This window comes from Procambarus clarkii, chromosome 61 (assembly GCF_040958095.1).
Source record: "Procambarus clarkii isolate CNS0578487 chromosome 61, FALCON_Pclarkii_2.0, whole genome shotgun sequence".
Lineage (NCBI taxonomy): Eukaryota > Metazoa > Arthropoda > Malacostraca > Decapoda > Cambaridae > Procambarus > Procambarus clarkii.
In genome coordinates, this window is record NC_091210.1 from 6,514,677 (window position 1) to 6,528,278 (window position 13,602).

Here is a 13,602-nt window from a genome sequence, read left to right on the forward strand (position 1 = left end):
TTTTTATCTTCTCTCTCTCTCGCTTTCTCCTCTCTCTCTCTCTCTCTACTGAGTTCTAGCTTTTTTCATTCTATTTCACGGTGGATCTCTAATTCACGCATTTTCACAGTGAGTAAACTTATATTCAGTTCACTCGCATCACTTTCACTGTCACTACCTTTATCTTCCTGATCAATGGAAGCTAAAACCTCACTTTCCTTTGAACGTTCTGCCTCACTTTCCTGCTTCTCCCTGGCCTCCAAATGTTTGTGAACCTTCGACAAGATCTCAGCACGGGAATCACTTTCACGTATTTTGATCTCCAGATAGGCTCTCACTAGCCCAAGTTCTTGCTTTCCCAGATCTTTCAATCTTGCAAGACAGTCCTCCTTGTTCAGAAAGTCCTGAACATCATCCAGATCTTCAATGGTCATTTTCTCTGCCATTATCACTTAAGTAGTGCACGAATTCTTAACACACCGCTTCACTTGAGCACTTAACACACCGCTTTACTTCAGCACTTAACACACCGAGCACTGTACTCGCCAATACAGCACTTAATCACACAGAGCACCGCACTCGCCAACACAGCAATTGATCACACTGCACTGAACAGGACATATAACGTGCTAATAATTGCAAACAGGGGAATTATTCACAGGGGATTGCACTACGTCACCACCCCTGTCAAACATACTTGAAAAGGGGTCGAATCCCGCTGGGGATGCCAATTATGTTACGGCCCTTATGGGACGCAACCGGGTTCTTTTCTGATGATATTAGAGTTTGGGTATCCGGCCCCAAGTTAGTAGAGGCTTTCAAGGGGTGAGCTCAGTAATGCAAGTAAAATGAAAAGGGGAGGCACATTAAACACACAAGTTCGTCACTTTATACTATGTATAATTAGTCTTCCCACCACTATAGATATATACAAGTCATAAACGGGAAATATCACTACACAATGTACATCATCGTCTCACTCTGAAGACGCTGAACACTTGGCGAAGCTCACTCCGTGCAGTCTTGCCTGGTTTCCTATTACGGGGTGCTACCCCCTGTCAGTACCAGGAAACCACAATGAGTCTACCCTGGGCACAGGCCAGCCAAATCACAATTCCACTGGGTGCCTCGTTGTGAAGGCCCACAACCACAGTCCAGCCTATATTTTTGCAGGTACCAATCAGCCTCACGTTGTTAGGCCATTTCACGAGCGGATACTAGGGTTGCGAGCCGTAGGCAGGAGCCTCGTGTAACTCAGCCCCGGGTACGGCGAATCCCGTCATTGCCACTCCTCAGGCAGACAGTTGAACACTCTACAGTTCTCGTCCGGCGGCAGCTCACTGCTTCTGCAAACCAGACTGGTGAAGAGACCTTGGCTGCCTTGGGTAGACTGACTCTTCCTGCATCACAGCATCCCTATGTTGACTCTGTGAAAGCAGACACGTCATCAGTATTGGGACACTACATGGGAACCACTAGGAAACATCACTTACTGGCTTATACACAAACGTACAGCTTCTAGCTCAATAGATGGCGCTGATTTTCTAAGCACCACCTCACCAGAGGTCAGCACGAGCTACCTCACGAGCTACCATGACAAGAATCTAGCATGTCGAGCTGGATTCCTGCCACCACTAGATGGCGTCGTCCATTTCGTTGGGGTTTCGGGAGCGGACTCACAGATGGCGTTGACGTCACTGCTCTGTATTCCGATGATGAACTTGGGTTCGTAACATGCACTAATTTGGTTTGTTTTCCTTTGTTTTAGAAACCCAAACCAAATTCCTTTTTGGTGGGGAGGTGTTATGAACCAAAGTTCACCATGTACTGATCACGTGTCTGTATTCACAGAGTGAACGTAGGGCTGCTGTGATGCAAGAAGAGTCAGTCTACATAAGGCAGCCAAGGTCTCTACACCAGTCTCCTTTACAGAAGCAGTGAGCCGCCGCCGGACGAGAACTGTAGTGTTCAACTTTCTGCCTGACGAGTAGCAGTGACGAGATTCGCCGTACCCAGGGCTGGCTGGTGGAAGAGACAACCGACTGTGATGCCGAAAGAGGAGAGTAACCAGCGAGTTACATGAAGTTCCTGCCTAGAGCTCGCAACCCTAGTATTTGGTCGTGAAGTGGCCTAACAGCGTGAGGCTGATTGGTACCTGCCAGCACCTGGCTGGACTGTGGTTGTGGGCCTTTACGAGGAAGTACTTTGTGGGATTGTGGCATGGCTGACCCGTGGCCAGGGTAGACTCATTGTTTCCCGGTACTTGCTGAGAGTAGTATCACGGATGGGGAAACACGGTACTAGACTGCACGGATTGAGCTTCGTCGAGTGTTCAGTGTCTTTTGAGAGAGATGATGTACATAGTGTAGTAATGTTTCCGTTTAAGAGTTTTATATATGTATGGGGATGGGACAAATAATTATATGTGGATAAAGTGATGAACTGGTGTATTTAATGTACCTCCCCCCCCCCCTTTTGTTTTACTTCCATTACTGAGCTCACCCCTTGAAAGCCTCTACTAACTTGGGGCCAGATACCAGAACTTTCGTACCACCAGAAAAGAACCCGGTTGCGTTCCATTTGGGCCGTAACAGCCTGTTCCAGTGGATGACTACCATGTTGATGTGACCACACAGCCAGGAAATGTTTGTCTTGATGACTACCATGTCAATGTGACCAAACAGCCAGGGAATGTTCCACTAGATGTCTAACATGGTTGTGTGAGCACTCAGCCAGGAAATGTTCCAATGGATGACTACCATGTTGATGTGACCACACAGCCAGGGAATGTTCCACTAGATGTCTAACATGGTTATGTGAGCACTCAGCCAGAGAATATTCCATTGGATGACTGTCATGATAATGTGACCACAAAGCCTGGGAATGTTCCAATGGATGACTACCATGTTAATGTGACAACACTGTGGGGGAAAACCTGACTCCAGTAACTAATAATTAAATATATACTTCGATAGCTATGAAGGACCACCACTTTTTGAGAAAAAGTGGAAAACAAAATAAGGCAATGGAAAAACTGATCCCAAGAACTAGTGTCCTATGGATCTTAGTGAAACTGTATTTCTGAGATAAATGGCGTCAAATTAACTTACACAAAATTGGGGGGTTACATGCTAAAAGATTAATACATCCCTAGCATTATTCTGGTGCTGGTTCTTCACCAGAGTAAATAAAATATGAAAGTAAATAAGGTGATTATATAACATTAATTGGAGGTAAATGCTCCTCAATATACTATTGGAATGTTGAACAGTGTCAGTAAATCAATGGGTTAGTGTAATTGATCTCTTTGAGAGATCACTACTGTAACTACAGAGTTATTGTTACAGATAAAAAAGGGACAGCTTAGCTGTAAATCTAGTGAGGTGTAATCAGTTGCTACGCTCCACCGACGACGTGTTGCATAGGGCAAATTGTTGCACGGAACGGTGGGGAAGCCTAGCACCTCGGTTGGCGTCGCCTTGGTACTGAAAGGCAATTACAGTGTAGAAATCTTCTACATAATAAGTAACTGCGGCGATGAGTCACAATAACGTGGCTGAAGTATGTTGACCAGACCACACACTAGAAGTTGAAGGGACGACGACGTTTCGGTCTGTCCTGGACCATTCTCAAGTCGATTGTGATGAGGAGGTAGAGACAGGCAATAAATAGGCAAGAGAGAGCTGAGGAGGAAAGTAAGGTGTAGGGGATAGTAGTAATAATGAAAACTGCAGAGGGCCAATTGGCCCATACGAGGCAGCACCTATTATAACCACCAAATGAGAAGGAGATAGTAATAGGAATAAGAAGAGGATAGCAAGGGAGCGTAGGAGAAGACAATGAACAGAAAAAGGGGAGAAGAGAGAAAGAAAAGGAAAGAGAAAGAAAGATAAATGGAAGGGGTAAGCTTATGTTAAGTCACGTTTGTTAGAAAGATTAGAGCATTTGAGTATATACTGTGAAAGGGAAGAGTCCACAGCAACAAAGCCAGGACTCAAGTTCATGTTGGGTACATTGTGTATCAGAGCCGATTCTACAAGACGGCGTCTGTGAAGATTAGAGGCAGGAAAGATTATTTTGGAGGAAGACCAATCAATGGGATGATTAGAATCTCTCACATGGCAGAAGAGAGCATTATTAGTGTCTGCAGACTTAACACTTCTCTTGTGTTCTTTAAGTCTGTCATTCAGTGTACGGCCAGTTTCGCCAAACTATTGGAGAGAAGATGAACAGGAAATAGAGTAGACACCAGCAGCATTAGAAGCAGGAGGAGCAGTATGAACTAGATTGCTACGAAGTGTGTTAGTTTGTCGAAAGGCGAGTTTAATGTCAAGAGGACGAAAGGTATTGGTGAAAGTTTTGAGTTCAGATATGAAGGGAAGGCATAGTACAGTGCTACTAGTGTTGGAAGCAGGTTTAGGATGAAACGTCGTCGTCCCTTCAACTTCTATTGTGTGGTCTGGTCAACTTTTAATAAGTAACTACAAATTCATCCAAAATTATGAAGACAACAGTGGAAATTATCAGCTAATATCTGAGCAATTTATATTCAAGCACTGTAAATTCTTTCTTTTGATTTTAATGAGAATAATCATCTATTTAGATGGTAAATTTACTTAAGACACATACGGGATTGAATTATTTGTTCTACGGCCTAACGACAACTAGCCTAAATGTTAATTGTGGCCACATAATAACAAAAATGTAAACCTAGCTGCCGAGCCGCGTGTCCGTTGAAGTGGAGACCTGAGCAATTCTTCGTCCTCCAGCTGCTTCTTGAAAGGCGTTGACTTTGGAATTGCTCATATGCCAGTCTGGGACACGGCTAATGTACCAGATAACGTGGCACCGCTCTACTGGTCGTGGGAGCGAAATAAATGGGATCAAACCGTAGCTCTGTTACACGCTGTTAATGGCGTCCGGGTCGTGCTCTCTAGTTCTGTGTCTGGTGACGCTCTCCCGTCTTCCTCCTCATCCTTATTGCGCATGCGTGACACTCGATAGACATCTCGAGCGTAATTGTATATGTATATATCGCAATTGACTAAGAAAGGAAGAGGAAGTGACGAGTATTAATATCTCATTAAATTCTTCTGTGATAAATAAAAATTTCGCGTAACATAAATTGGCTTATTAAAGTTGTGTAGCTAATCGAGGAAATTGAAGTAAAATGATTTACATTAAAGTAATTTCCTCTAGAATGTTGAATATCAACTAAATAAGGGAGTTCCAGTAAGTAGTAGTATACTACGAAATTAAACTTATTAGTAAGTAACTATTTTTTGCAAAGGAAATGATAAACTGGACTCTTGTTATAAATCCAACTAAATGTGGAGAGAATTCATGTTACTGCCTGTCGTTCCTCACGTCGTCATTCTGACTAGGAAGAGTCTGGCAATATGTGTAAATAAATCATGATAATGATCAAATCTACAAGTTAGTAATTTTAGTAACTACTTATGGTTAATACAAAGGTTGCATAAAAAACAAAGATGTATAAAACTGTTAGTTATTTCCAACAAACACAGCCAAAGAATGTTCCACTGGATGAGTACCATGTTAATTTAATTAATGTGAACACACAGCCAGAGAATGTTCCACTGGATGACTACCATTTTAATGTGACAACACAGCCAGGGAATATTCGGTCTGTCCTGGACCATTCTCAAGTCGATTGTGATGAGGAGGTAGAGACAGGCAATAAATAGGCAAGAGAGAGCTGAGGAGGAAAGTAAGGTGTAGGGGATAGTAGTAATAATGAAAACTGCAGAGGGCCAATTGGCCCATACGAGGCAGCACCTATTATAACCACCAAATGAGAAGGAGATAGTAATAGGAATAAGAAGAGGATAGCAAGGGAGCGTAGGAGAAGACAATGAACAGAAAAAGGGGAGAAGAGAGAAAGAAAAGGAAAGAGAAAGAAAGATAAATGGAAGGGGTAAGCTTATGTTAAGTCACGTTTGTTAGAAAGATTAGAGCATTTGAGTATATACTGTGAAAGGGAAGAGTCCACAGCAACAAAGCCAGGACTCAAGTTCATGTTGGGTACATTGTGTATCAGAGCCGATTCTACAAGACGGCGTCTGTGAAGATTAGAGGCAGGAAAGATTATTTTGGAGGAAGACCAATCAATGGGATGATTAGAATCTCTCACATGGCAGAAGAGAGCATTATTAGTGTCTGCAGACAAACACTTCTCTTGTGTTCTTTAAGTCTGTCATTCAGTGTACGGCCAGTTTCGCCAAACTATTGGAGAGGAGAAGATGAACAGGAAATAGAGTAGACACCAGCAGCATTAGAAGCAGGAGGAGCAGTGTGAACTAGATTGCTACGAAGTGTGTTAGTTTGTCGAAGAGGCGAGTTTAATGTCAAGAGGACGAAAGGTATTGGTGAAAGTTTTGAGTTCAGATATGAAGGGAAGGCATAGTACAGTGCTACTAGTGTTGGAAGCAGGTTTAGGATGAAACGTCGTCGTCCCTTCAACTTCTATTGTGTGGTCTGGTCAACTTTTAATAAGTAACTACAAATTCATCCAAAATTATGAAGACAACAGTGGAAATTATCAGCTAATATCTGAGCAATTTATATTCAAGCACTGTAAATTCTTTCTTTTGATTTTAATGAGAATAATCATCTATTTAGATGGTAAATTTACTTAAGACACATACGGGATTGAATTATTTGTTCTACGGCCTAACGACAACTAGCCTAAATGTTAATTGTGGCCACATAATAACAAAAATGTAAACCTAGCTGCCGAGCCGCGTGTCCGTTGAAGTGGAGACCTGAGCAATTCTTCGTCCTCCAGCTGCTTCTTGAAAGGCGTTGACTTTGGAATTGCTCATATGCCAGTCTGGGACACGGCTAATGTACCAGATAACGTGGCACCGCTCTACTGGTCGTGGGAGCGAAATAAATGGGATCAAACCGTAGCTCTGTTACACGCTGTCAATGGCGTCCGGGTCGTGCTCTCTAGTTCTGTGTCTGGTGACGCTCTCCCGTCTTCCTCCTCATCCTTATTGCGCATGCGTGACACTCGATAGACATCTCGAGCGTAATTGTATATGTATATATCGCAATTGACTAAGAAAGGAAGAGGAAGTGACGAGTATTAATATCTCATTAAATTCTTCTGTGATAAATAAAAATTTCGCGTAACATAAATTGGCTTATTAAAGTTGTGTAGCTAATCGAGGAAATTGAAGTAAAATGATTTACATTAAAGTAATTTCCTCTAGAATGTTGAATATCAACTAAATAAGGGAGTTCCAGTAAGTAGTAGTATACTACGAAATTAAACTTATTAGTAAGTAACTATTTTTTGCAAAGGAAATGATAAACTGGACTCTTGTTATAAATCCAACTAAATGTGGAGAGAATTCATGTTACTGCCTGTCGTTCCTCACGTCGTCATTCTGACTAGGAAGAGTCTGGCAATATGTGTAAATAAATCATGATAATGATCAAATCTACAAGTTAGTAATTTTAGTAACTACTTATGGTTAATACAAAGGTTGCATAATAAACAAAGATGTATAAAACTGTTAGTTATTTCCAACAAACACAGCCAAAGAATGTTCCACTGGATGAGTACCATGTTAATTTAATTAATGTGAACACACAGCCAGAGAATGTTCCACTGGATGACTACCATTTTAATGTGACAACACAGCCAGGGAATATTCCACTGAAAGACTACCATGTTTCTGTGACCAAACAGCAAGGAAATGTTCTACAGAATGACTGCCATATTAATGTGACCACACAGCCAGGAAATGTTCCACTAGATGACTACCATGTTAATGTGATCATACAGCCAGAGAATGTTCCACTGGATGACCACCATGTTAATGTGATCACAGAGACAGAACCTGTTCCACTGGATGCCTACAATGTTAATGTGACCATACCGCCAGGATATGTTCCACTGGATGACTACCATGTTAATGTGACCACACAGCTAGAGCCTGTAAAACGGGATGACTACAATGTTAATGTGACCACACAGCCGGGAATAATGTTCCAATGGATGAATACTATGTTATTGTGACCTCACAGATTGGAAATGTTCCACTGGATGACTACCAAATTAAGGTGACCATACAGCCAGAAAATGTTTCACTGGATGACTTCCATGTTAATGTGACCACACAACCAGGAAATGTTCCACTGGATGACTACGATGTTAATGTGACCACACAGCCATGAAATGTGTCACTGGATGACTGCAATGTTAATATGACCAAACAACCAGAGAATGTTTCACTGGATGACTACCATGTTAATGTGACCACACAGCCAGGCAATGTTCCACTGGATGACCATCCTGTTAATGTGATCACACGGACAGGACCTCTTTCACTGGATGACTTCCATGTTCATATAACCACATAGCTAGTGATTGTTCCACTGGATGACTACCATATTAAAGTGACCACACAGCTAGGAAATGTTCCACTGTATGAATACCATGTTAATGTGATCACACGCACAGGACCTGTTCCACTGGATGACTACCATGTCAATGTAACCACACAGCCAGGAAATGTTCCACTGGATGAAAACGATGTTAAAGTGACCACTCAGCCAGGCAATGTTCAACTGGATGACTACCATGTGAAAGTAACCACATAGCTTGGAAATGTTCCAATGGATGACTAACATGTTGATGTGCCCACACAGCCAGGGGAATGTTCTACTGGATGACAACCAGGTTATTGTGACTACACAGCCAGGTTTTGTTTCAATGGATGACCACCATGTTAATGTGACCAAACAGCCAGGCAATGTACAACTGGATGACTACCATATTAATGTGACCACACAGCCAGGAAATGTTCAACTGGATGACTACCATGTTAATGTGAGTACACAGACAGGAAATGTTCAACTGGATGACTACCATGTTCATGTGACCACACAGCCAAGAATTGTTCCACTGGATGACTACCATGTTAATGTGACCACTCAGCTAGGGCCTGTTCCAATGGACGACTACCATGTTAAAGTGACCAAACATCTAGGGCCTGTTCCCCTGGATGACTACCATGTTAATGTGACCACACAGCTAGGGAATGTACAACTGGATGACCACCATATTAATGTGACCACACAGGTAGGAAATGTTCCAATGGATGACTACCATGTTAATGTGACCAAACATCTAGGGCCTGTTCCCCTGGATGACTACCTTGTTAATGTGACCAAACATCTAGGGCCTGTTCCCCTGGATGACTACCATGTTAATGTGACCACACAGCTTGGGAATATTCCACTGGATGACTACCATGGTAATGAGACCACACAGCTAGGAAATGTTCCACTGGATAACTAACATTTTAATGTGACCAAACAGCCAGAGAAGGTTCCACTGGATGACTACCATGTTCATGTAACCACACAGCTTGGTAATATTCCTCTGGATGATTACCATGTTAATGTCACTACACAGCTAGGAAATGTTCCAGTAGAATTACTACCATTGTAATGTGACCAAACAGCCAGAGAATGTTCCACTGGATAACTAGCATGTTAATATGACCATGCAGCCAGGAATGTTCCACTGGATGACTACCATGTTGATGTGACCACACAGCCAGGAAATGTTCCACTGGATAACTACCATGTTTATGTGATAGCACAGCAAGGGAATGTTCGACTGGATGAAAACATGTTAATGTGACCACATAGCCAGGAAATGTTCCACTGGAGGACTACCATGTTAATGTGACCTCACAGCCAGGGAATGTTTCACTGTATGATCACCATGTTAATGTAACCACACAGCCAGGAAATATTCCACTGGATGACTACCATGTTAATGTGACCACAGCCAATTATTGTTCCACTGGATGACTACCATGTTATTGTGACCACACAGCCAGGAAATGTTCTACTGGATGACTACCATGTTAATGTGATCACACAGACAGAACATTTTCCACTGGATGACTCCTATGTTCATGTGACCACACAGCTAGGGCCTGTTCCACTGGATGATTAACATGCTAAAGTGACCACACAGCTAGGGCCTGTTCCCCTGGATGAATACCATGTTAATGTGTCCACACAGCCATGAAATGTTCCACTGGATGACTACCATGTTATTGTGACCACCCAGCTAGGACCTGTTCGACTGGATGACTAACATGTTAAAGTGACCACACAGCTAGAGCCTGTTACACTGGATGACTACCATGTTAATGTGTCAACACAGCAATGAAATGTTCCACTGGATGACTATCATGTTAATGTGACCTCAAAGCCAGGAAATGTTCCACTGGATGACTACCATGTAAGGTGACCACACAGCTAGGACCTTTTCCACTGGATGACTACTAAGTTAATGTGACCACACAGGCATGAAATGTTCCACTGGATGGCTACCATGTTAATGTGACCTAACAGCGAAAGAACGTTCCACTGGATGACCACCATGTTTCTGTGACCACACCAAGAGAATATTCCACTGGATGACTAAATTGTTACTGTGATCACACAGCCAGGAAATGTTCCACTGGATAACTTCCATGTTAATGTGACCACACAGCCAGAAAATGTTCCAATGGATGACTGTCATGTTGATGTGACCACACAGGTAGGAAATGTTCCACTGGATTACTACCATGTTAATGTGACCGCACAGCTAGGGTCTGCGCCACTGGATGACTACCATGTTAAAGTGATCACACAGAGATAGGGCCTGTTCAACTGGATGACTACAATGTTAATGTGACTACACAGCCAGAAAATGTTTCAATGGATGACTATCATGTTGATGTAACCACAAAGCTAGGAAATGCTCCACCTGGATGACTTCAATGTTAAAGAGACCACACAGCCAGGAAATGTTCCACTGGATGACTACCACGTTAATGTGACCACACAGCCTGGAAAGTTCCACTGGAAGACTAAAATGTTAATGTGACCACACAGCCAGGAAAAGTTCCACTTGAAGACTACCATGCTAATGTGACCACATAGCAAGGGAACGTTCCACTAGATGACGACCATGTTCATATAACCACACACCTTGGGAATATTCCACTGGATGACTACCATGTTAAAGTCAATACAGAGCTAGGAAATATTCCATTGGATGACGACCATGTTAATGTGACCACACAGCCAGGAAATGTTCCACTTGATTATTACCATTTTAATGAGACAAAACAGCCAGAGAATGTTCCACTGGATGACTACCATGTTAATACGACCACGCAGCCAGGAATGTTCCACTGGAAGACTACCATGTTAATGTGACCACACAGCTAGGACCTGTTCCAGTGGAAGACTACCATGTTAAATGACCACACAGCTAGAGCCTGTTCCACTGGATGACTACCATGTTAATGTGACCACACAGCCATTAAATGTTTCACTGGATGACTACCATGTTAATGTGACCACACAGCCAGGAAATGTTCCACTGGTTGACTACCATGTTAATGCAACCACACTGCTAGGGCCTGTTCCACTGGATGACTACCATGTTAATTTGACCACACAGCTAGGGACTGTTAAACTGGATGACTACCATGTTAATGTGACCACACAGCCAGGAATGTTCCACTGGAAGACAAAAATGTCAATGTGACCACACAGCCAGGAAATGTTCCACAGGTTAACCACAATGTTAAAGTGACCACACAGCCAGGAAATGTTCCACTGGATTACTACCATTTTAATGTGACCAAACAGCCAGTGAATGTTCCACTGCATGGCTACCATGTTAATATGACCACGCAGCAACGAATGTTCCGCTGGTGACTACCATGGTCATGTGAACTCACAGCCAGGGGAATGTTCCACTGGATGACTACCATGTTAATGTGACCACACAGCCTTGAAATGTTCCAATGGATGTTTACCATGTTAATGTGACCACACAGCCAGGAATGTTCCACTGGATGACTACGATGGTCATGTGACCATAAAGCCAGGGGAATGTTCCACTGGATGACAACCATGTTATTGTGAATACACAGCCAGGTAATATTTACATGGATGACCACCATGTTAATGTGACCACACAGCCAGAAAAAGTTCCAGTGGATGACTATCATGTTGATGTGACCACATAGCTAGGAAATGCTCCACCTGGATGAAAACATGTTAATGTGACAACATAGCCAGGGAATGTTGCACTGGATGACCACCATGTTAATGTGACCACACAGCCAGGGAATGTTCCATTGGATGAAAACATGTTAATGTGAAAACATAGCCAGGGAATGCTGCACTGGATGACTACCATGTTAATGTGAGCACACAGCCAGGAAATATTCCACAGGATGACTACCATGTTAATGTGACCAAACAACCAGATAATGTGACCAAACAGCCAGACAATGTTCCACTGGATGACCACCATGTTACTGTGACCACACGAAGGGAATGTTCCACTGGATGACTACATGGTTACTGTGATCACAAAGCCAGGAAATATTATACTGGATGACTACCATGTTAATGTGAACACACAGACAGGACCTGTTCCACTCGATGACTACAATGTTAATGTGACCTCACTGCCAGGAAATGTTCCACTGAATGACTACCATGTTAATGTGACCACATAGATAGGGAATGTTATAATGGATGATTACCATGATAATGTGACCATACAGCCAGGAAATGTTCCACTGGATAGCTTCCGTGTTAATGTGACCACACAGCCAGGAAATGTTCCACTGGATGACTACCATGTTAATGTGACCACACAGCCAGAGAATGTTCTTCTGTATGACTATCATGCTATTGTGATCACACGGCCTGGGAATGTTCCAATGGATGTCTACAATGTTAATGTGACTACACAGCCTGGGAATGTTACACTTCATGACTACCATGTTAATGTGACCAAACAGCCAAAGAATGTTCCACTGGATGACCACAATGTTAAAGAGACCACACAGCTAGGAAATGTTCCACTGGATGACTACAATGTTAAAGAGACCACACAGCTAGGAAATGTTTCACTGGATTACTACCCTGTTAATGTGACCACACAGCTAGGGTCTGTGCCACTGGATGACTACCATGTTAAAGTGATCACACAGAGATAGGGCCTGTTCCACTGGATGACTACAATGTTAATGTGACCACACAGCCAGGAATGTTCCACTGGAAGACTAAAATGTTAATGTGACCACACAGCCAGGAATGTTACACTGGAAGACTAAAATGTTAATGTGACCACACAGCCAAAAAATGTTAGACTGGATTACTACCATTCTAATGTGACCAAACAGCCAGAGAATGTTCCACTGGATGACTACCATGTTAATATGACCACGCAGCCAGGAATATTCCACTGGATGACTACCATGTTAATATGACCACACAGCCAGAAAAAAATCCAATGGGTGACTATCATGTTAATGAGACAACACAGCCAGGAAATGTTACATTGGAGGACTACCATTTTAATGTGACCACACAGCAAGGGAACGTTCCACTAGATGACTACGATGTTCATGTAACAACACACCTTGGGAATATTCCACTGGATGACTACCATGTTAATGCCAATACACAGCTAGGAAATATTCCATTGGATGACGACCATGTTGATGTGACCACACAGCCAGAAAATGTTCCACTGGATTACTACCATTTTAG

The 13,602-nt window shown here is 42.7% G+C and overlaps 1 protein-coding gene across 1 annotated transcript; it reads left to right on the forward strand.

Annotated features, from left to right (window-relative positions):
- The first annotated feature begins 12,575 nt into the window (after positions 1-12,575).
- On the forward strand, positions 12,576-13,046 carry LOC138354109 (uncharacterized). Its single transcript, XM_069307972.1, has one exon. It carries the CDS (start codon positions 12,576-12,578, stop codon positions 13,044-13,046), a length of 471 nt encoding a protein of 156 aa, XP_069164073.1.
- Positions 13,047-13,602: the final 556 nt, after the last annotated feature.